At 39.8% G+C, this 22595-nt stretch overlaps 1 protein-coding gene across 1 annotated transcript in view; it reads right to left on the bottom strand.

Moving 5' to 3' along the window:
• Positions 1-6607: 6607 nt before the first annotated feature.
• Positions 6608-22595, bottom strand: part of LOC133420618 (phospholipid-transporting ATPase ABCA1-like) — a 278328-nt gene continuing 262340 nt past the window's right edge. The window contains exon 50 of the mRNA XM_061710356.1: positions 6608-8593. Coding sequence (XP_061566340.1) covers positions 8465-8593 — 129 coding nt within the window. The 3' untranslated portion in view covers positions 6608-8464. The remainder of the gene's footprint in view (positions 8594-22595) is intronic.

Genomic DNA, 22595 nt, shown 5'->3' with positions numbered 1-22595 from the left:
TTTAAGAAGGGGAGCTTGTGTTTTCTGCAGGAATTTCTCCTACTCCTTTTTGCTCTCTCGTAACCTTGCATCAAGACTCTCCCCCTCAGTTCCTAAGCACAGTTCAGTCTCTGCTGTGGTCCTGATGGATTCATGGAAAACCTGCTGAAAACTCCTCTGAACCAAAACAAAACAGAGACACGATTCTTCAAGTTTCTGCCAATGTGTTTTAGTTAGCATGCGCTCAACTGGAAACAATGATTTTGCTTTGATGAATGCAAACCTCTGTGCAGTGTGCATTTACATAAAAGTTACATATTACAAACTGTGTGAGTTACACTCCAAAAGACAGAAAACAGGACCCATGTGTAAAGACACCATAGAAATGTCTACTATGGAAAACTGCAGGATAAATAATGCACTTTTTCTCCCAAAAAATGTCGATCTAGCAACATTGTTCCTTTGTGCAGGAACTGCTTTGAAAGAAAGAACATACTTAATGATGGGAGAGTTTAGGAGAGAATCATTGGCTACTAACCATCAGAGGAAGCAGGAGGTGCAGCCATTTTCCAGAAATCAAAGCCGTACACAAGCCACAATTTATTATTTATGTAAGCACGCACTCAAAAACACTCTCACAAAAGCCTGCTATATAATATTCGGACTAATCTGTAGAAACTGGTGATGTTCAGTCACTGCAAAATAAAATAACCTTGGAGATACTGACCAGGAAGAAAAGCTTTCGTCGCTAGTCAGATTTCTCTGAAGGGAAACACAGCTGTCCTGCAGTAATCCTTTACCTGATACTGACTCAGGAAGGATCTTGCTGTTTCCAGGGCCCAGACTTTGGACACACTTCCTACCCAGAGTTTGATTGTAGGGAAGAACAAAACCAGTTAAAGTGGTTCAAGTCTGGAGGTTTGCAGCTTGACCTGTCCAGTTGAGTGCAGGTTTTGTGAAAGCAGAACTCCATCACGAGAATGGTAATGCTTCATCAAAGCTACAGCGGTATTAGTGACAGTGATTCAGCTGGAATTGATCTCAAGCTTGCACAAAACAGACAACAACAGGTTTCAACTGAGAGGACCTGAGTAGTTTTTCCTCTTCAGTCTGGGTCGGTGTGGGAGCACCGTGACCGGGTTATGTTTGTGGTCCTGTCCAAAGTGCGGTAGTGCATTTAAAAAGCGTCCTCTGCTGAGATACGCACCAAATCTATTTTGTTATTCAGCAACAGCTGAATCCCGTTCATTTATACACACCAGGTAAAACTGGCAAGAGGAAATCTGGTCGATTTTAAAACACCACGAGTGGACTATTTTGTAGATATTTTGTCACAGTAATGGCCTGTATTAGAAATATACAGACTGGGAAGTAGGATGGACATACTGTAATTGGCGGACCATTAGCCGCACCGCATTATAAGGTGCAATATCAATGAACGGGTCTGTTTTCATACATAAGGCACACTGGGTTTTAAGGCACATGATAAAACATATATGAAGCGAAATAAAATAGTATGGTAAGTCAAACTTTATTCAACTCGTTCACAATAACTCAGAATATCGTTCAGCTTTAACACATTTTAAATAATTCGTCTTCCACGAATCCACAAATAAAAAGTGGCGGAGGTAAGTGTAGTACTACGTCCTGTTCTCTGATTGGTTCATCGTTGCAACGTTGTATTCCAACATTTCATTATAATTTGATTCTGATATAGATCTGAAAATTGGGTTTACTCTAAAAACCTAACGTTGGCTTGACGTCTAGTTATAGTAAGGTACTGTAACATTGACTAGATCAGGGGTCGGCAACCCAACATGTTGAAAGAGCCGTGTTGGACCAAAAACACAAAAAACTAATATGTCTGGAGCCGCAAAAAATGAAAAGTCTTAGAATGAAAGCAAACACATGCTGCATGTATCTATATTAGTTATAACTGGGGGAAGATTTTTTTTTTCATTATGCACGTCGAGAAAAAAGTGGAAATGTCGAGAAAAAAGTCGAAATGTCGAGAAAAAAGTCCAAATGTTGAGAAAAAAGTGGAAATGTCGAGGAAAAAGTGGAAATTTCGAGAAAAAAGTGGAAATGTCGAGATTAATGTTGAAGTACAATCTTGAGAAAAAAGTCGAAATGCAAGAAAAAAGCCGAAATGCGAGAAAAAAGTTGAAATGTCGAGATTAAAAAGGAAAGGAAAAGAGAAAAAAGGAGAAAAAAAGAGAAAAGAGAAAAAAAAGAAAGGAAAAAAAGGGAAAAAAAAGGTCAAACATTTTTGAAAAAGCTCTAGGAGCCACTAGGGCGGTGCCAAAGAGCCGCATGCGGCTCTGGAGCCGCGGGTTGCCGACCCCTGGACTAGATGTTGGATGATGGTTTCTTGCCAGAACTACATAATAAGTTATCTAACGCTGTCTGACGTTGCAACCCGTATCCAACCAAGGACCTTTAAGGTGTTAAATGGGACTGACTTTCAAGCGGAGCGGCTTCGTCGCTACCAAAGTTGTACGAAAACGTTTTGACAGATTTTTGCCGCAGTGTACCACATAACATTAGTTTGAGGTCAGTAAGCACAACAAAATACATACATATTTACAAAAGTCACACCTATTTATAGGGCGCACTACTGATTTTTGAGAGAAATTAAGGATTGTAAGTGCGCTTTATAGTGTGGACAATACAGTACACGCAGCAAAGGGTTAGTGGCCAGGACTTGATTGTGGGCCGACTGAAAACCTCCATACACAGCTACAGCGCTCAGCTCAGTCTGTTGAACTTCCTCACATCTGTCTCAGGAGAGATTTCCAACCACGGATGATGAGAGGTTCATTTTAGAAGGTAACTATGTTATTTGATACCACTCATCCTTTTTATAAAGATAGTAGCAGAAAGACAAGACATGGAAAGAAAGCTGCCTTTAAACGAGCAGATTACCACATGATTCTCATGTGATCTTGAAAGCGTCTGGTAAGCTTGTAATCTCATGAATCCAACAGAAGAGGACTCAGTTGGAAGCTCGCCTCTTCTGAAATGGTCTCAGTGGGGCCTGGGGTCGCACTGAAGATGGAGCACAACTGTTACACAGCCAGGCTGCGGCGCTTCTGCACACCAGCACTTGTTTTTGTTGTGCTTCAGAAAAAGACTCCATCTGTCTCTGCCTCCAGTGTCTGCATCTTGTCTTCTTATCCAAGACCGAGTGCAGACACTGCGTTGAAATGCATCTGAGGAAATCCGATCACAGGTGGCCTATGCTAATGCGAGGTCTGAACGCATCCCCAGACGGACCCGTCCACATTCTCTCTGCAGCCTGAACACGGAAACGTCCCGGGATGGATTCAGGGGCCGCTAATTGAACTACTATCACTAGCTTAGGCAATGGCTCACTTGATTATTAGCCTTCATGTTTGTGTCTAATCTTTCACTGTTTCTTTATGGCTGTACGACCTGTTTTTGTTGTAAATACATATTGCTGAATTAAGGTTGGAAAAAAAAGTCGAGACACATTTTGATACCAGGTGTAACTACAAATTGTTGGCTACATGTGATCAGATTTATCTGGATACACGTTAAAAAGTGGAAAGTTTAAACAGGGTATTGATTTTGCACCTTTGATATTACATGTTCCTACATCATCCTCACAGTTGGGTAAGTAATTCCACGCAATTTTATCACCGTGCTTTAATTGTTCATCTCATGAGCAAATTTCATCAGTCTGGTCGCCGTAGTAACAAGCTGTGGTTCAGCCCGGCACTAGTAGGGGGCGGTTTCGTGCTGATTAGGGCTGCAACTAACGACTATTTTAATAGTCGACTAGTCACCGACTATTGAAACGATTAGTCGACTAATCGGATAATTAGTAATTTTTTCTTAAATTTAGAATGTCGCTTTAATTATGTGGCAAATTATAATAAACACGAGAAAGATTGGTACTTCAATGAAAAATACAGGACTGTCTCAGAAAATTAGAATATTGTGATAAAGTCCTTTATTTTCTGTAATGCAAAAATGTCATACATTCTGGATTCATTACAAATCAACTGAAATATTGCAAGCCTTTTATTATTTTAATATTGCTGATCATGGCTTACAGCTTAAGAAATATATCCTATCTAAAAAAATTTGAATATTCTGGGAATCTTAAGCTGTAAGCCATAATCAGCAATATTAAAATAATAAAAGGCTTGCAATATTTCAGTTGATTTGTAATGAATCCATAATGTATGACATTTTTGTTGTTTTAATTGCATTACAGAAAATAAAGAACTTATATTCTAATTTTCTAAGACAGTCATGTAGATATTTTATTCAACTTTGCCACTGTTCATACAAAAAATAATAAAATGTCCTATTTAAAACCAAGGACAGGCAGTGATCAGTCAGACATAAATCCATGAATAAATAAACTTCTGTCCATTATTTTTCATTTTTTAAGAACAGCCAAATGTGTTATATAAAAAATAAAATAAAACGTCTCATATTTTTTCTCTATCAAGTGGGTGAAATCGGTTCTGGATGGCAGGACGTTCTCTGGGTTGAACTGGTGTATCATTTATTGAAACCTGTCACCCAGACCCGACGTGCTTTCTTTTCAAATGCTTGCATTACCAACGTGCTCCCGTGATAAGCAAGGTCGGCTTTGCAAACCTCGCAAGTCATCTTTTTATTTACCGTATCGGGGCTAAAAGGCTCCAAAACTTTAGAAGTTTTGTTACGCGCAGCTGCTACAGGACGGGACGCCGTCATTTCTGTTTACCCGCTACCGCTCGGCAGAGACGCTATCGCGCATGCGCGACTCTCGGCAGAGATTGTATTGAAGTGAGACGCCTCACTCCATTGGAAAAACACTATTGTCGACAATGGAATTCATTGTCGACAATTTTGATTATCGATTTTTGTCGACAACGTCGACGAATCGTTGCAGCCCTAGTGCTGATGCTCTATCGCCAACATGAGAAAGGTGCACATGAAGTCGGGGGGGGGGGGGGGGGGGCTTGGGAGGCTTCACGACGAGGCATGTTCTCTTGAGGGGAGAACAAGTCTCCATGTTTCATTGATGTTTCGTTTCAACAGATGCCAACAGATGTAATGACATCCGAAAATCACTTATCCTGTCTTTAATCCATAAGATGTACCTAAAGTACATGTAATATGAGTGTGCTCAATGGCTCAATGTTTTTGTTTGAGTAACATAATCTGGACCTCTCAGTATCAAACACAAGCCCTTTTACTGTGGACCCGCCCATTAGTCCTGTTGATAATTTCAACCCTTGTTGGTCAAATGACACCCCACCTAAACATAGAAAAGTGTAATTTTCCTTTAAATGACATACTCTTTTGTTGCATTGCAACTGTAGCATCAGATGTTCTACATATTGGTTCTTTTGAAGCATGGAAGGGAATCGGTATGAGCTATATATTCAACTTGTATTCATATAATTCCAACAGGATACAGACAAACTCTGTGTGGCAGCTTAACGGCACCAGGAGCTTGTTAACCTGCATCATGGACAACCAATTCTCCTGATCTGTAATTTAGCCTCCGCTCATATACGCAGCTGCATATTACTCTGGGACAAAAGGTGCTAAGGAATAATGGCAAGAAGTGACAAGCAATCTTACCTTTAGACTTAAATTTTATCGCCTCTGCCAGGTTCCCACTTGGGTGATGGTGTCTGGCGCGGCGCCCCAGAACTTAGCATTCTAATGAGGAAAGAAAGCAAAGAGGTGTGATATGTGGCAGAGGTCCAAAGATTAACTGCAGAAGCTCAATTTAAAGAGTTTGCCTGGCTTCTCATTCATTACTGTATGTCAGAAATAAGAGTGAAGTAGGAAATGTGTGAAAAAAGTACATCTAGTCTCAAATTGACATATAATATACAGTAGTTATGTCATTTGATTCCACGGCAAACATGAAAAGAAAATCATAATTCATCTGACTGTTTACTCACAAAGTGTTAAACTATTGAAATACATTTTTCTTTTAATTTCTAGTGAAAATAGAGAGGACAGTTGAATAAACTGGTCTGAGCTTTGGCTGGAGATGTTTTAAGAGGAGAGATCTTAAGTAATTACAGGGAGACGGTGCTCTAAAACTTGAGTTATTTAGGATATTTAAATACATTTGAGAAAATAACTTAAGGGATACCGGCTTTGAACTGGCCCCAAAACCTTATATATCAACCGAAAATGCCCACACACTGAAAGTGTCCGTGTGATAGCTTGACAGGGAAATTAATTCTTCTCAGGACTGCGGCAGACAAAATGTCTCTTTGGCTTTCAGATGGAGCCACTCCACTAAATGTGAAATAAAATGACTTACTGAGGCTCCTGCAGACACGAAGAGGACGACGTAGGAGAGACATGAACTGGCAGTCGCAATGAAAGGAGATGGAAGATGAAAATATCGCTGAAAAAAAAGTCAGCTAGACAAACATGTAGGAAGTGGAACCGAAGAGGCTTTCGAACTGGAACATCGATGACTCACTGGAAGTAGCGTCGAATAAACATCAATTCAGAGTTAAATAACAGTTTCTGCACATTTTTAATCACTTCTCTGGGCAAGGAAGTTTTGATAACAAATAGGATTCATTATTCTTTGCAAGAGGGAGTAATGGTAGGTTCAAAGAAAAGCAGGAAGTATGCGACAAGAATATTAAACATTTATTAAGAATTTTAAAAAGACATAGTACCAAGCAGCACCAGACGCTGTTGTACAGTACAGACAATAAACCAAACCAAACCATAAGTGTGTTAATAAATAACTCTTCATATAAGCAGGTAATATTTCTGATTCTGTACATAAAAGTGATGCGAGACACTGTTTCTTCAGTATCCCCTAAAGGCCCTACGCAGTCTTGAATGTAGTTTGTGCAGCTTTTCATGGCATATTTTTACATTTCAGATGAATATACTAATTTAATCCCACACATAAAAAGAAGAACATTGTTCAGAAGTGTCGAGTCAAGTGCTGTGTAGCATTCAATGATATAAGTGGTTTATATCAAGAGCTATTGTTGGGATTTAAATACGACTTAATCTGTCAAAAATTGTATAAAACATGCAGTTACTTTGAAGTAAGGCATTAAAAAACATCTCGCCAAGTGTCTGGCAGAATGAACCAATGTGAAAGAACTAAAAAGGACTTTTTTTCCCCAAAAAAAGAAAATCAGATTTAGAAACTAAAAATGTATTAATGTTAATGGTAAATCTATCAGTGGTATTAATGTAAAGTACATCCGTCATGTGGTAAGACTCCACTTTAAGCAGTTAGGTCCAATTAAATGATACTTGGTTTTTGCATCATTAACAGATTTCTTTTTTTGCTGCAAAAATATTCAAGCCTGGACATGAAACATCATTTCTCTTTTATCTCATAGCCTTCACATATACAGTACATTTCAAATAACATGTGTTACTCCGGGGGATCATATATGGGCTTGGTAGTGAGATATTTGTTTAGAGGGCCAAAAAAAAGAAGCCTTTTAAAATGTTTTGCCTTAATTGCATTCTTGGCATGGCAGGGAGTGCTCTGTTTTCTTTGCAAGCAACTGAGGGCGTTATAGATTGACTCTAGCGTTGATATTAACACATCTAGTATCACAGAAAGACAAGAGAGAGACTGATCAATACAACAGATATAATTCACAGGGCAAAGCAATAAAAGAAATGGTACAATGTGAACATATTCATATACAATTAGAAGTCATTCTGCCAAAATAAAAACATATGTATGATCAAATGATTCTTAAATATTTGTTTATTGGTACATCATCAATATAATTAGTAGCAAAAGCAAATGCAAAGAAAAACCCTCATTAAATAAAATATTGTTCAGTTTGAAAACCAAGCCTGAGGTATTCTCGGTGCTGTGCAAAATATAATGCTCATCTGGCGCGATTTGGCCTGTGCACTCAAACTGTGGCATACAAAGATCAGCAACATAAATGCAAATAAAATAAAATAAAATAGTAAACTCAACTGATGTCTCTGTTGTTAAACCTTAGAGAAATAAAGCAGCATTTATTTTCATACGGCTATGATTTGATAACAATTACAAGTAGATGTAATTGTTGTTTATGTGTATTTGTTGAAATCCATTTGGTTTTTGCTTGATCCTAGTGCTGACTTGCTCTTTATTTATTTTATAGACACGTACCTCTGGACACGGCCCTTGAGAAGTGCTGCGACATCTACGCTGCATCTGGGATCGACCTCGGAGGCCTGGAGAAGCAAACTCAGCACAAGAGACGTGCCAGCTTTGGCAGGATGAAGCTTCTCTCCCAGACGGCTTTGCTACTCTGGTATTGGTGTGTTTCGCTTGGCTTTTTGGTTTGACACGTTCTGAACACCAATCAAGGCACAGTAGGTGTGACAATCTCAGTGAAATAGGTTAAGGCTAGGAATGCATAGCTGCTGCTGAAAACTTACAGTCATGCAGAATTCATTTCAAGATATATTCCCGGGCCACCGCGAGTGCATTGAATTGATCTTTCCATTACACCTTCTTTGCTTCTAGGGAGGTCTTCACCGACTTTAGAGACAGCTCATCCGAAATGTCCACTGGGTTGTCGTGGGCCCGAGAGTCGTCTTCCCCATGTTGATGTCTCGCAAAATTCACAAAGACCTGAAATGTCGAGAAAAAAAAAGATGAGAACAACAAACACCAGGAAAAAATAAAGAGAGCAGAAAAAACAACACAATGAACTTTGGTTAGTTATCTATTACATCCATTCGGCTGTTTTCCTCCATTTGTCTTTAAAACAAACAGCAATAGTGATACGGACAACAGGGTGCAATTGAATGAGTTGCAAGACGAGAGCTACGAAGCATCAAGCCAGCGCCGGGACTCACACAGTGAATGTCAGTTTGACATCTTTGACCAGCTGAGAAAGAGAATAAAACAATCATTCCTCACTCTGTGATGCCCATTTAATGTCAGAGGAAATCAATCCCATGGCTTTCATAAAAGGCTGTGTGCATTTCATTGTGCTGTAAACACCAGTGCAGTTCAGGCTCGAGCTTTGCCCAGCATTAGCCGTAAAGCTTCCCCAAAAAAGCAACAAACAAACAAACGAAAAAAAACTTTTATTCCGCAGAGAAAAAGCCACAAAGAGGATTGTATAAAGTGATAAGAGCATTGCTTTTTCATTAAATGGATTTAATTGTCTGAGTAAATATAAAAGAACAGGATTTACAGCACCGGATTTAAAATCTCGAAGGAAATAAGAAGTCGTCTAGACCAATTTCATCAGGAACTACTCAGTTTCCATCAATTAAATCTGTCTTTATGGCAACAAATGTGCTGAAGTAAATGGCATATAAACAAATGCAACATAAGTGAATGGATGTAAGCATCAGCACTCTAATGGGCTAAGAAATGCTTTTTTAGTTAGGAAATAAACATCCATTTGGAGTTTTTTGTTTTCCAATGAAACAATAAATATAACAAGAATATAATCAATTTATTTCATTATAATTATTCATTTTATTGAACAGCGTTTACCAATTACCGGAATAAAAACCACATAAACAACTTGTGCGATTCATCAGGAGTCACCCACATCCAGGGATCACTGATGAACGTTCATTAGACGGTCGACCCGCGCCAGCACCCTGAACGGCGGGGGTTCTGGTTAATGATCGTGTCCGAGAAACGGCCGTCCGCTCGGTTCCACCTAAAACACGTGGACAGGTTCTCAAATAAAAAACCTGCATCTAAAAAATATGCCGTCTTGTCTTTTACCAAACTTCAGTTTTCTTCTAAAAAAAAACTAAAATACAAACATAAACTTAAATTAAAGCTGCAAGCAGCAATGAACGGGCCCTCGCACCCTTGTGCACGTTCAGGCTGCAGTGGAAGCTTGTATGACTTGGATGTAGATTCTTCAGGCCTGGACATTTAGCAGATGACACCACCCACGACTCTCTATATCAAACCATTCAAAAGTTGTGGCAGAAAGTAGGAACTATATAATATCGACCAATCAGATGGAGGGGGCACGCTTTTTGGCATCTATCGTCGCCACGGTAACGCTTTTGACTGAGAAAATTAATGCCCATCGTTGCAGGATCAAGACACATATTTTGATGTATAACACATCTGGGTGTACGTTACGGTTCGGGCGAAGAAACGGCCGAAGAAATAGCATAAATTGCGCCAAAATTACACGATTAATTCCAAATGGGCGACTTCCTGTTCGGTTTCGGCCATGGCACCAAGAGACTTTTCTTTAAGTTGCGACATGATACAGGTGTGTACCGATTTTCGTGCATGTACGTCAAACCATATTGTGGGGCTTGAGGCACAAAGTTTTCTAGGGGGCGCTGTTGAGCCATTAGGCCACGCCCATTAATGCAAACCATTAAATATAACATTTTTCGCCAGGCCTGGCTTGCGTGCAAAATTTGGTGACTTTTGGGACACGTTTAGGGGGAAAAAAGGCCCTCCTTTCGTCGAAAAAAAAAAAAACGAAAAAAAAAAAAAAAAATCCTACAGATACAATAGGGCCTTCGCACTGTAAGTGCGAAGGCCCTATAAAACAAACACTTTAATTTCTGTTTCTTATCCTGCCTGCGTCCCCCTGGGTTTTCTTCGGCCTTTTAACTCCTGAGATGTAGCGCCAGTTCTGAGTGAAAACTACAACTTGGTTGCAGTTCCTCGACTGGCCACCGGAGGCCGGTCCCAGAAATGAGTCAATCTCCACTGACTCCTATTAAAATGTCCAACTGTCCAAGAAATAAACATATTTATATGATTTCACACCCATGACTTGTTCTGTACCACACCAGGAGAATTTATTTAAAGTAATAAATGTATTTCTAATAAAACTGACTGACTGACTGAACTCTTTTTAATTCTACATGCGCGGACATCTTAGACTCCATTGCTCCCTCAAGGAGCAAGCGCTCCAAGCCACCCTCTGAACCGTGGATGAATGACTCTGTCCGTGCTCTCAGACGCTCGTGTAGGCGTGCTGAGAGAAGATGGAAAAAGGACAAGTTGCATGTTTCTTTTGGGATCCTGAAGGACTGTTTATTGGAGTATCAGAGAGCTATCAAAGCTGCTAAAACTGGTTACATTCGCAACCTTGTCTCAAACAATATCGATAAGCTCTTGATTCTCTTGTTAACCCTCGTGATACTGCCCCCATTGTACCCACGGCTGCTCTCTGTGATGACTTTTTAAATTTTTTTGTTGACAAAATCTCCTCTCTTCGGACTGTACCATCCCTAGCAGCTCCTGACCCTTCTGCTCCTCCTACATGCTTAGCTGTTTTTGATCAGTTTGAGCCCATATCACTGTCCTCACTGTCTGATGTTGTTCGTGAGCTACGGCCCACTAACTGCCTCTCGGACAGTATTCCCTCTCGCCTTTTTAAAGAGGTTTTTTCTTCACTTGGTTCTTTTATTCTTTTCTTGATTCATGCCATGCTCAGAGTGTTTTCCAGCTCCTTTTAAACATGCTATTGTGCAGCAAATAATCAAAAAGCCAAATCTGGACCCCTCCGTTCTTTCTAACTTCAGGCCCATCTCTAAACTGCCCTTTCTGTCTAAAGTGTTGGAGAAAGTAATTTTTATTCAGTTAAACTCATTTTTAGGAAAGAATGATATTTATGAGAAGTTTCAGTCTGGATTTAAAACTCGCCATAGCACTGAAACTGCTCTTTTAAGAGTGTTCAACGATCTGGTTTTAACTGTTGATTCTGGTTGTGCTGCTATCCTGGTGACCTTAGATTTGACCGCTGCCTTTGATACTGTTGATCATAGGACCTTATTGTCACGCTTGGAGAACTCTGTGGGTATCAAAGGTGCGGCTCTCATGCTGCTTCAGACATACTTGACTGACAGGTCTTTTTCTGTCCACTTGGGTGATTTCTCCTCCAGTGTGGCCCCTCTTACTTGTGGGGTGCCCCAAGGCTCCATTTTAGGTCCATTATTATTTTCTTTATATATGCTCCCTCTGGGCTCTGTTCTCCGAAAGCATGACGTTTCTTTTCATTGTTTTGCCGATGATGTCCAAATCTACCTTCCTTTAAAGTTAAAGTGTAAGGACTCTCTGCAGCCTCTACTAGCTTGCCTTAAAGACATTAAGGTTTGGATGGAACAACATTTCTTGAATCTAAATGAAAATAAAACTGAGGTTATTGTGTTTGGGCATCCGGCTGTTTTAAATGACTCTGTTGATGCTCTGGGCCCCCTTGGTTCCAAAATGAATTATTTTTTTAAAAGCCTTGGTGTCATTTTTGATAGTGATTTTAAATTCGATAGACAGATTGGGTCTGTAGTTAAAGGTGCTTTTTTTCAGCTAAGGCTCCTGGCCAAAGTAAAGCCCTACCTATCTCCTAAAGACTTGGAGAGGGTCATTCACGCTTTTATTACATCACGGCTAGATTACTGCAACTCCTTGTACGTGGGCTTAGATCAGCGTTCTGTGCGACGCCTGCAGCTGGTGCAGAATGCTGCTGCACGACTGTTGACTGGAACTAGAAAGCGTGACCACATTACCCCGGTTCTCGCCTCTCTACACTGGCTTCCTGTTCACTACAGGATTGATTTTAAGATTCTGCTGCTTGTTTTTAAATCACTGAATGGCTTGGCTCCCCAATACCTTACTGAACTTCTCCACTCTCACACACCAGCCAGAGCACTGAGGTCGTCAAGTCAGTTACTTTTAGACGTCCCGAAATCTAGGCTCAAAACTAGAGGTGACCGAGCTTTTGCGGTGGCCGGCCCTAAGCTGTGGAATAGTTTGCCACTAAATGTTAGATCTGCCCAGACCCTAGTGGTTTTTAAGTCTTCTTTGAAAACTTATTTATTTTCTTTGGCTTTTAGTGTGTGACAAATTAGTTCCCCACATCTGTGTGAAGTGATTGTGCACTTTATGTGTCTGTTCTTTGTCGGCTATTCTCTATTATCTATTTTTATTACTATTTTATTGATCATTTTAGTATGTTAGTGATTTTGTTGTTTCTACACTGTGTACTGTGTTTTTCTTTTGGTATTATTTTATTTTCTTGTATGCTGTACAGCACTTTGGTCGACCTCGGTCGTTTTTAAATGTGCTTTATAAATAAAATTGACATTGACATTGACAATAACCAGTAGTTTGTACTAACCTAGTGTCAGCTCTACGCTGTATTTTATTTGGCTGTTGAGTAAACATGTTAAATGGTGTATTCTGCTGTAGGCGTCTGCCAGCAGCTATGGACATATATCGGCAGGGATCCGCTGAAGGAGCCGGTAGCCGCAGATAACTCTGATTGACATGCGGTGTCCGTGTTTCCGGCGGCTTCCTGTGCAACACGGCTGCTCGCCATGGGAGGAAAAAGAAGACTAGGCCTGTTTATTTTCTATAGCACATTTCAGCGACGAGGCAATTTAAGGTGCTCTACATAATGAAAACATGAAAAATAAAGATGAAAAAGAGAAAATAAAAAATAGAGTTATATTGCAGTGCTATAATAAGAAAAGTTAGACTTAAGCTAGAGTTACAGTGTAGTACTGAATTCTGAGGCTTCAAAACCGCTCTTCAGAAACTGATGGGTCACCTGACCTAATGCTCCGTCAATTGTTTGTCCAGTCCATGGTCAATACACTGACTCGCTGCCGTGGCAACCTTGCGTCTTAAATAAAATGTCTAAGCAAAACAAATAGACTAAGCTAGTGGTGGACTTTGGAAACTACAGACAAAACAACCGGCATCTTGCAGGTGGACGACGCTAACGGAGAGTGTTCTGATTATTCATCTTTAAAATCGCTTACCCTGTCTTTAAGAGGTTACTAAGAGCCTTTTTGGTTCATAGCATCAAATACTGGTACTTGATTTAATCTTTTTAGGAAACATAAATATTTAAGTGATAATTTTGCATATGCAACCACAGACCTTCATTAAATAGAATTAAACAGACAAATAACAGCTGCTTTAAAGGAGACAAAGAAGAAAAGGCAACGTGAAGGCCAAGCTGCAGAGTCTGAAGGATGGAGGAGACGGTTGCACCAGCCTGTGGTGTTTATGCAGCAGGCTACGGCCTTGCCCGGGATAATAATACCGTTAACACGCAGCTCTGCTGTCAACAGCATGTCATGCACTACCACTGAGTATGTTTTCATCCTTTATGCTGCTCCCACACCACATTTTGTCATGCACAACAGCATCTTGTTTCATGACATTTTTCCTCTAGGCCTCTGACATACACAATATTTTTGCTTTCACTGTTTCTTGTTTTGTTTTTTTTAAGTTGGATGACTTAACTGGCTGTTCAAGCGAACCTCCGTTAATGTTGCCAGACATCTCTGGACCTCAGCTGGTGAATACGCTTTAATCAGTGTTGTAATGACGACCAGTGCTGACTTCTTTTGCCGTTTATGCCAATTAGCCTCAAATATTTGTCACTGTTGAGAATATCTTTCATGTATTATAAACTATATTCACAATTTAAAACATGAGAGGAACCCAATATGCTTTCATTTGAAACAGTTTATACTAATTATGGTGTTTTCCAAACAGAAATAACAGTAGCAATCAGCATTAAAAGAATAAAATCCTTATGTGTGTGGTAGTTACTTGGCACTGGAATGTGCTCCACTTAGGGATCTGTGTAGCATTTACGGTTGGGGTTTTTTCAAATCACAGTTGGAAAAATTGAAAAACTATTTTTTTAAGGCCTAAAACAAAAAAGGGAAACAGAAACAAAAAACAACGGTGTGCAGCGTGCGGTTCCAACAATGGTTGAAGGTTAGTTTGGTTTTGTGGGATGGGGATGCTGGGAAACACTGAGTCGTCTAGTCATGTGATTTCGGTGCAAGGATAATAACGCCAAGATTTGGAGTGAAAAACACTGCCATTTCCAATATAGGGTCGATATGTGATTACATCTATGAAGGTTGTGCTCCATGCAGAATCGGCTCAGACTTATAATTAAGCACCGTGGGGGACCGAGGAGCTGGAGGGCTCTACTGAATTTGGATTGTGTGTTTTCAATCTCACAAAGTTTGCTGATTAATTTTGCATGAAGGGCTCTTTAGATAGGAAGCTTTGGTTTCTTCGCTCTGGAAACAATTCATATCGTTGTTTCGTGCAACACGAGAGTCCCTGCTGAAGTTAAAAACAACGGCAAAAAGTGACGACCCCTCAACAGGTCCAATTGCAGAAAACGTGACCGATATGGTTTTGGGGATGTCCCTCAAAACCATAGGAGGTTTAGGACATACTGTGACATAAATAGTAAAGTTTCAGAGCAGGACGAAGTCTCCAACAGCCAAACTACAGCACTAACAAATGTTTTTTTCTACTTTTACACAATAAAAAAAAAAAGAAATCCTTTTTTTAACCGTTTCCATTGCTGCAGCTCGTCAAATACAAAACTAGAGCTTTGTGCTGAAAGGTAGAAAGATGCGGCATGAGTCCACATTTGCAACTCAAAAAACTAGCTGGTATCTGCTAACCACTTCCTGGAAAGCTTTTCAGCTGCCTAGCAACCGCCTCCCGACACAGACGAGATTTGTGCATTTGCAACAGTCGCTCTCTTATGTTGTGCCCAACCCCTGTTTCCAACGCAGAGGATAAAACATCGTAACTGAGAGGCCTGTAAAACTGTATTGCCGCCGCTAGAGTCAGTGTTTTTTAGGGCCCGAGCACTTGCAGTGCGAAGGCCCTATTGTATTTGCAGGAATTTTTTTTTTCTTTTTCTTCTGACGAAAGGAGGGCCTTTTTGCCCCCCTAAACGTGCCCAAAAAGTCACCAAATTTTGCATGCAAGTCAGGCCTGGCAAAAAATTTGATATTTAATGGTTTGCATTAATGGGCGTGGCAAAATGGCTCAACAGCGCCCCCTTGAAAACTTTGTGCGTCAAGCCCCACAATACGGTTTGACGTACATGCACGAAAATCGCTACACACCTGTATCAGTACACAACTTAAAGAAAAGTCTCTTGGAGCCATGGCCGAAACCAAACAGGAAGTCGGCCATTTTGAATTAGTTGTGTCATTTTGACGAAATTTATGCCATTCCTTCGGCAGTTAATTCAGCCCGAACCATAACGTGCCCCCAAGTGTGATATACATCAAAATGTGCGTCTCCATCCTCCGACACAACGCATTACTTTTCTCTTTCAAAAACGTTACCGTGGCGACGCTAGACGCCAAAAAGCGCGCCCACCCTTCATCTGATTGGTCCATATTTGATAGTTCCCCAAAAGGCACCAAATTTTGCATGCAAGGCAGGCCTGGCGATAAATTTGATATTTCATGGTTTGCATTAATGGACGTGGCCTAACGGCTCAACAGCGCTCCCCGGAAAACTTTTCTCTGCCACAACTTTTGAAAGCTTCGACATAAAGAGTCATGGGTGGTGTCATCGGAGTCGGTATTGAGTCCTTGAGCTTATTTGGCCTTAATTAGCCCCGCCCCTTCTTCTGATTGGTTGTCCCTATTTTCTGCTATAACTTTTGAATGGTTTGACATAGGAAGTCGTGGGTGGTGTCATTTCTGATATGCTTATGGGGGGCGGTGGCCGTGAGTGCGAGGGCCCGTTCATTGCTGCTTGCAGTTTTAATTTGTTTTTTTAATTGGATCCTTTATTGTATTTCTTATTTGGTTTAACGCTGCAAATATTAATGTAAATGTTTTTCTGCTTTTCGGTTTTGGTTCTGAAAAAGAAAAACTAAAGAACGAGTGATACACAATGTCAGGGATTTAAACATTATTGTTTATGGAATAAATGAATCCCCAATGTGCAGTTATGGCTTTGTAGCCCGTCTCTCCTTATTTTATAACATTATTTTTTTATTTACCAGAACAATTATTAAAAATGAATCAAAAATTTGGAAAACCTTCTCAGTTGGTTCAGTCCATCCATCACAGATCTAGCATGGAGTTGTCACCATGGCAACCAGTGGTCAGTGGTGCAAAAGCGTGCTGTTCTCTGTGTTAAAACCTGTCATTTTTACATGGAAAGTTTCTCCTCTATATAACGCAGAATCAAGTCCATGTGATTGTGGAACCAGCTTCAAACTCTCCCTTAAAAAAAAAAAAAAAAAAAATCCTTTCTGACATAAAAAACTTAATTGACAGGGAAATTTAGACAGTTCTTGTTTGTCCAAATAACTGGAATTTAACTGAATTTCTATTTTGTTGCCTACTTGGTTAACATGTAACTGAGGGGAAAGCGATCTGCCTGCAGAACACCCAGGGCTAAAATACGCTTGTTTGATGTCATAGCGTCAGCGGTGTGCATCAAGGTCATTGTTGTCATGGTATCTCGTCAGGGGAGGACGGGAAAAAGAACGAGAATGACAGAATGACAGTTACAACAAATATGCTCTCCACCCATCTCTCTCAGCCTCTGACCCTGCCACCGGCTGATACTGGCTTGGTATGCGGCGGCACGGACAGCATTTGGTATTCAGTCAAGGCTGTGAAGTTTATAAAACAGAATCTCCAAGTTTCGGTTGTGGTTAACTTTCTTTAAGATCTATCATTTCTGAGTTTTGATGGTGCAACGTTTTTTACCAGAAAGTCAGTGCGAGTTCTTCTTGCGCTGTGGTGTCTGATCATTTCTACTTTCTGTACTTTGCCAGTCATCCACTCGTGACGTAAACGTCATGCACTGGTACTGCTGAGTGGCATTTCCTTCATAACAAATGATACAAGCATTAATTATATTAGAGAGGTTGCATTTAGGTGTTTATTTGGTGACCGCTGAGGCATGACGCCGAGGTGTTAGGATGTGATTCACCCAATTAACCTCTGTTATATATGAAGGAAGTCTTTGCTAAATGTAAAAATGGATTTATTTTCCTCCTTGGTACATGCCAAACGTTTATGCTCCTCCATAAACAAAATGACTAGGTGGAAGGTTTTAGCTCTGAAAAAAAAGGATAAAGGTCTGAGGCTTATTCCATCACTCGTCCGTTTGCTGCAATGCTTTTTTTGAAAGATCACATTTTGTTTATCTTAGAGGTTTGGGAACATTGAAATTACAATGTCATAATCCTTAGCATGGCACAGCAGTTCAGCGCTTCTGGGCGATTCCAAGTTGGCGGGGAAGGGTTTGGGGGCAGAGGTGGCTCAGCTGCTGCTCCTGCTGCTGCCAGAGCGAGCGGCCGGCGGGCCGGAGTCCTCTGGTTAGCTGTAGTTAGCAGCCTTTGGCAGGAGAAAGTAGCTGTGCAGGCTGCACGGCTAAACTTCCCCTCTTGACCGTTCCAACCCTGAGCCGGTAGCAGTTCAGTCGATTAACAGTTAAACAAACCTTCTTATCTTTAAAAGCAAAAAGAATGTTCTGGTAGGTTTTTATTCACAGCTCAGAAGTCAAGTTCACAACACGCTGCAGTTCAGCTGTCATTCAAAACACCCAGCGCTCATTATGCAGAGCTTCTTGGTTTCATTTCATTTTAATGGAAAGCAAAAACAAATTTATTTAAGTACCAGGTTTTTACGTATGATTAGTTCAGCGGTAAATATGGACATCTTAAGTTCAATGGAAATGACTTTACATTTAGTTCCCTCTAGTGGCTCTTTGAGGAACTGCAGCATTTGGAACGTACTTAGTAGAGAGAGACTAGCCCCTTGGTTGTGGCACCTAAAACTAGGCCTGTGTTGAAAAAATCGATTTCCCAATTCTAAATCGATGCTCATATTAATTCCTAAAAATCGATTAATATGTCTAAAGATCAATTTTTTATTTTTTTTTATTTTAATTATTTATGTATTTTTTTTTCATCATTACATTACAAATTTGTTTTTTTTTTTGTTTATCCCCAAAAAAGGAATGTTTTGTTGGACACGAGAATAACTGGTGCCATGTTTTTGCCTTTAAATATGTTTAAAGGTATGAAAACATTAAAGTGTTAGGTTATAATTGCATAAATTGTCTATATTTCATTACTTTATATACTGTCTTGGGGTTACATTTGCAAAAAATGCTAAAAACCAAATTCTCAAAAATTAAAAACCAAAATAGACCGAAAATGGAACAAATAAAAACGGAATGTGGGAAAAAATCTAACCGATTTCATCCGTCTCTGTTTCCTCCCTGGATCTGTTTGGTAATTCTGACCCACATGATGTTTCTGAAAGCAGTTCTATCAGCATTCTGGGAGCTGATTGGTCCTTACAGCATCATTAGCTGCCAATACTTGCTGTTTAATCTCAATATAATACTAGTAGTAATATTTTGCATAAATACAGTCATATAATTCATGCAACAGCTCAAAAAACAGTTTTAATAACACTAACCCAAATATCGGAATCGAATCGAATCGGATCGAATCAAATCTTGATAATCGATTCTGAATATTAAGAATCGGAATCGAATCGATTCTTGACATTTGAATCGATCCCCAGCCCTACCTAAAACCCATCGGCAAATGCAAGAATAGGCCGGTCTGTTTGAGCAACATGGTGGATCAGCCAGATCCGTCGGGCCACACCTGGGAAAAACATCTGAATAACCAGACTGTCAGATGACGCTTCTCAAGAACACTGCAGGCAAAACAGTTAAGAAGACATGCGTCCCATTAAAAGACAACAAAATATCTGACTCTGTCATAATTTTGAGCTTTAAAAATGAAAATATCCAACACAAACCCTACAATCGTCTGGGAACTGTGTCAACAAAGCTAGCAAATGGGCAGCTAATTAGGATTTATTTCAACATTGTTTTCATCCAATCAGTTGACAAAGTATGAATTTAAGATTGTACAGCTATCAGCTAAAAAAGAAATGCCATTTTTTTATGCCACCATATCCCCCTTGTTCTTATCAACCAAACAGTTTAAAAGGTCATAATACTTCCAACTGCTTCAGTATTTTCACCCGTTTAATTAACACCGTCTCTGTTTATTGCTGCCAAGCTCCAACTCAGTGGTGAGCATGAACCAAAAACTCTAATAATTTCGCAATACTAACGCAGACAAAAGGACAGAAAAAAGTAATTTGTTTCAGAGCTGCTTTCGTGACTAAGAGGACCATTGTTCAAACACAAAGCAGCAAGTATTTCACTAGCCCCAAATGTGCTCCAAAAGACAACTGAGAAAATCCCATTTTCTTTTGTAAATGTGCTCTGCGCTGGGTTGGCGATGAACATCAACCCCTGAGCTCCAGGCTGTGCGATCAATATTCATTGTAGTGCAAGTCGGGTGTTATACTATAGGTCAAGACTCCTCTCTATAAATCAGGAGCTGAAAGGTGAGTGTTGGGTCTTCACAGGTTCTCTAGTCCTCCCCCTCCATGTCTTTACACCTTGACCTCCTGGTCTAAGTATAGTTTATTTACTGCTTCTGATCTGGTAAATATTGACCAGTGAGGAATGAGGGGCAAGCTGACAGTCAAGTTACAAGATACATATGCAAGGTTAGAAGTTAGAAGAGCATATACAGGAAATCAACAATCAGAACCTACACCAAACTGAGATGCTACAGTGGCAGCAGTGGATGTTTGGAATAAATTAGAGAGGGATTTGAAATTATGTAGAACCTTAACCTTATTTAAAAAAACATTGAAAAGAAGGATGATGTCCTTATATTAAATTAATGAGTGGTGATGTTGATTTGGGTATTTATTTATTTAATTGGTGATTTGCTTTGATTTTTTAAGGATGAAGGTAACATGTAGACTGCACCTTTATTTTAAAAATCTTTTTTATTTCTTGAGGAATTTTTGTTATCCCCATGGAGGCAATTTGTTTTACTGGCAGTCTTTCTCTTACTTCTTGCTTTTATTTCATTAATTTAATTAATCTTTTTGAGGGTAGGCAAATAATAAGCTTTGCTTCAGCCTACACCTTTTTCGGTCTAGATGTTATTTGTTTATTTGTATATTGGAAACTTTTTTGTAATGTTTTCTTTGAACAGTGTATTCATTTTCTTGTTGTCATTTTTATTCTTTGTTTTTTTTTGTGTCATGACTGAAAATAAACTAAACTAAAAAAAAAAAAAAAAAAAAAAAAGTTGTGCTATAGTTGCACAACGATGATCTGTAAAGTTTAAAAACAAACAAACGCAAACACACACAAAAACTAGTGTTATAAATCCTTTTAGGGAGATAAAGCCTGACTACAACTAGTAGTTAAAGCATTTAGCTTCTCATGAATTCTTTACGTTCTGCAGTGGTGGTCTGAAAGGAGATATGCTGCCAAACCATGAACAATGAGTTATCCATGACGACCAAGTCAATAAAATCATTGTAATCACACCCTGTATATCGCTGTAGCATTCTCTGATTAAATACAGCCCTGGCACACACACATAAAACTCACATCTGTGCCTCTTTTCCTTCCCCACCCCCACTTCACAGTGAAGTGGACTGATGACCTTTCTAAACCTACAAGAGGTCATCCTCTCACCCCCCGCCTGCTCGGCCGCTGCTGCGCTAATGCGGGGTTTGCAGGAACAGACACACCCGCACTCACCACTGAGTGCCTGATTGTAACAGGTCTCCGAGGCGGCGAGGAAAACACAAGATAAAGACGGACTACATAACATCCAGCGTTTGGATGATTCCACCAATATGGTACAGCAGCTGGACGGGAAGAATAAAAATGCATCGGTTATGGGAGATTTTTGTACGAGTCCAGATTTGTGATCAATACCTGGAGCTGGCATTAAACTGTCTTCATGGATCAGTCTGACAGCCGTTAATGGCAGACAACAATGTTCGGAGAACAGATCTTTAAATTGTGTGTACCACTCCTGAAATAACTTGCATTAAATTAGAGCACTTAAAATGCAGGTTGTGTTGGTTTATAGCCTTATGACGCATTAAACTGAGCTATCGCTCCACTTAACTACAGTCGGATTGTCATATTATCATCTGTATATATCTCATGTTCTGCCCTGCTTTAAGTCGAAACCGGCTAAAACCAATGTTTTGCTCTCCAAGCACTGAAATTATTTAACACTTCCACAACACCGCTATTTGTTTGTCAAGACACAGAACCAAAGCTTTCCCACGGGTTTCATAAATACAGATAATTTAAAATCTACTACCGAAGACTCTCATAGTAGCTTTCCTGTTAGAGAATTAGATGAGGAAATGCCAATAAAGAAAGGTGCCTCGAGTCTGGAGATGTAATTCCTCCATGTAGCGCTACAGAAATGCATATTACAACTTTATTATGTACTTATGTGCAAAAACTAGTACCCTCTCTACGTTTGCTTCAAAAGCAAATTTGATCATGTTGTATCTTGGCATTACACAAATACAAGTCAGACAAACAATAATGCACATCTTTTTTCACTATGCCGTTGTTTTTTTTTTTAATCAAAAATGAAGCCAAAAGGAACAATAGGAAGTATTGCCCACAGGATTTAAGCCAGTAAGTTGCAGCCAGGTGCTACTAATCATCAGCCTTTGATGAATTGGAACCCACATGTTTTGGCATTTTCTTGATTCAGAGCATTCAAGTGTTTCTTAACACAATATTAAGAGAGAAATACTTTGAGTTCAGCATTCAACAATGAGAAAGGTCAACGAAAAGCACTGAGGACAATTTCCAATGACCACAAAACCGGACTTCCCAGCAAACTTTACCCTAAGAAGGTGAAACGCTCAGAGACACATAATAGTTCCATCTCGGTCTCTCCAGATCTCACTGAGGATGTTACATGATGAAGCCCAGAGAGAAGAGG

The sequence above is a fragment of the Cololabis saira genome, chromosome 20, assembly GCF_033807715.1.
Source record: "Cololabis saira isolate AMF1-May2022 chromosome 20, fColSai1.1, whole genome shotgun sequence".
Lineage (NCBI taxonomy): Eukaryota > Metazoa > Chordata > Actinopteri > Beloniformes > Belonidae > Cololabis > Cololabis saira.
Note: the sequence above shows the minus strand (reverse complement) of the source record. Positions and strands in the feature narration are given on the sequence as shown.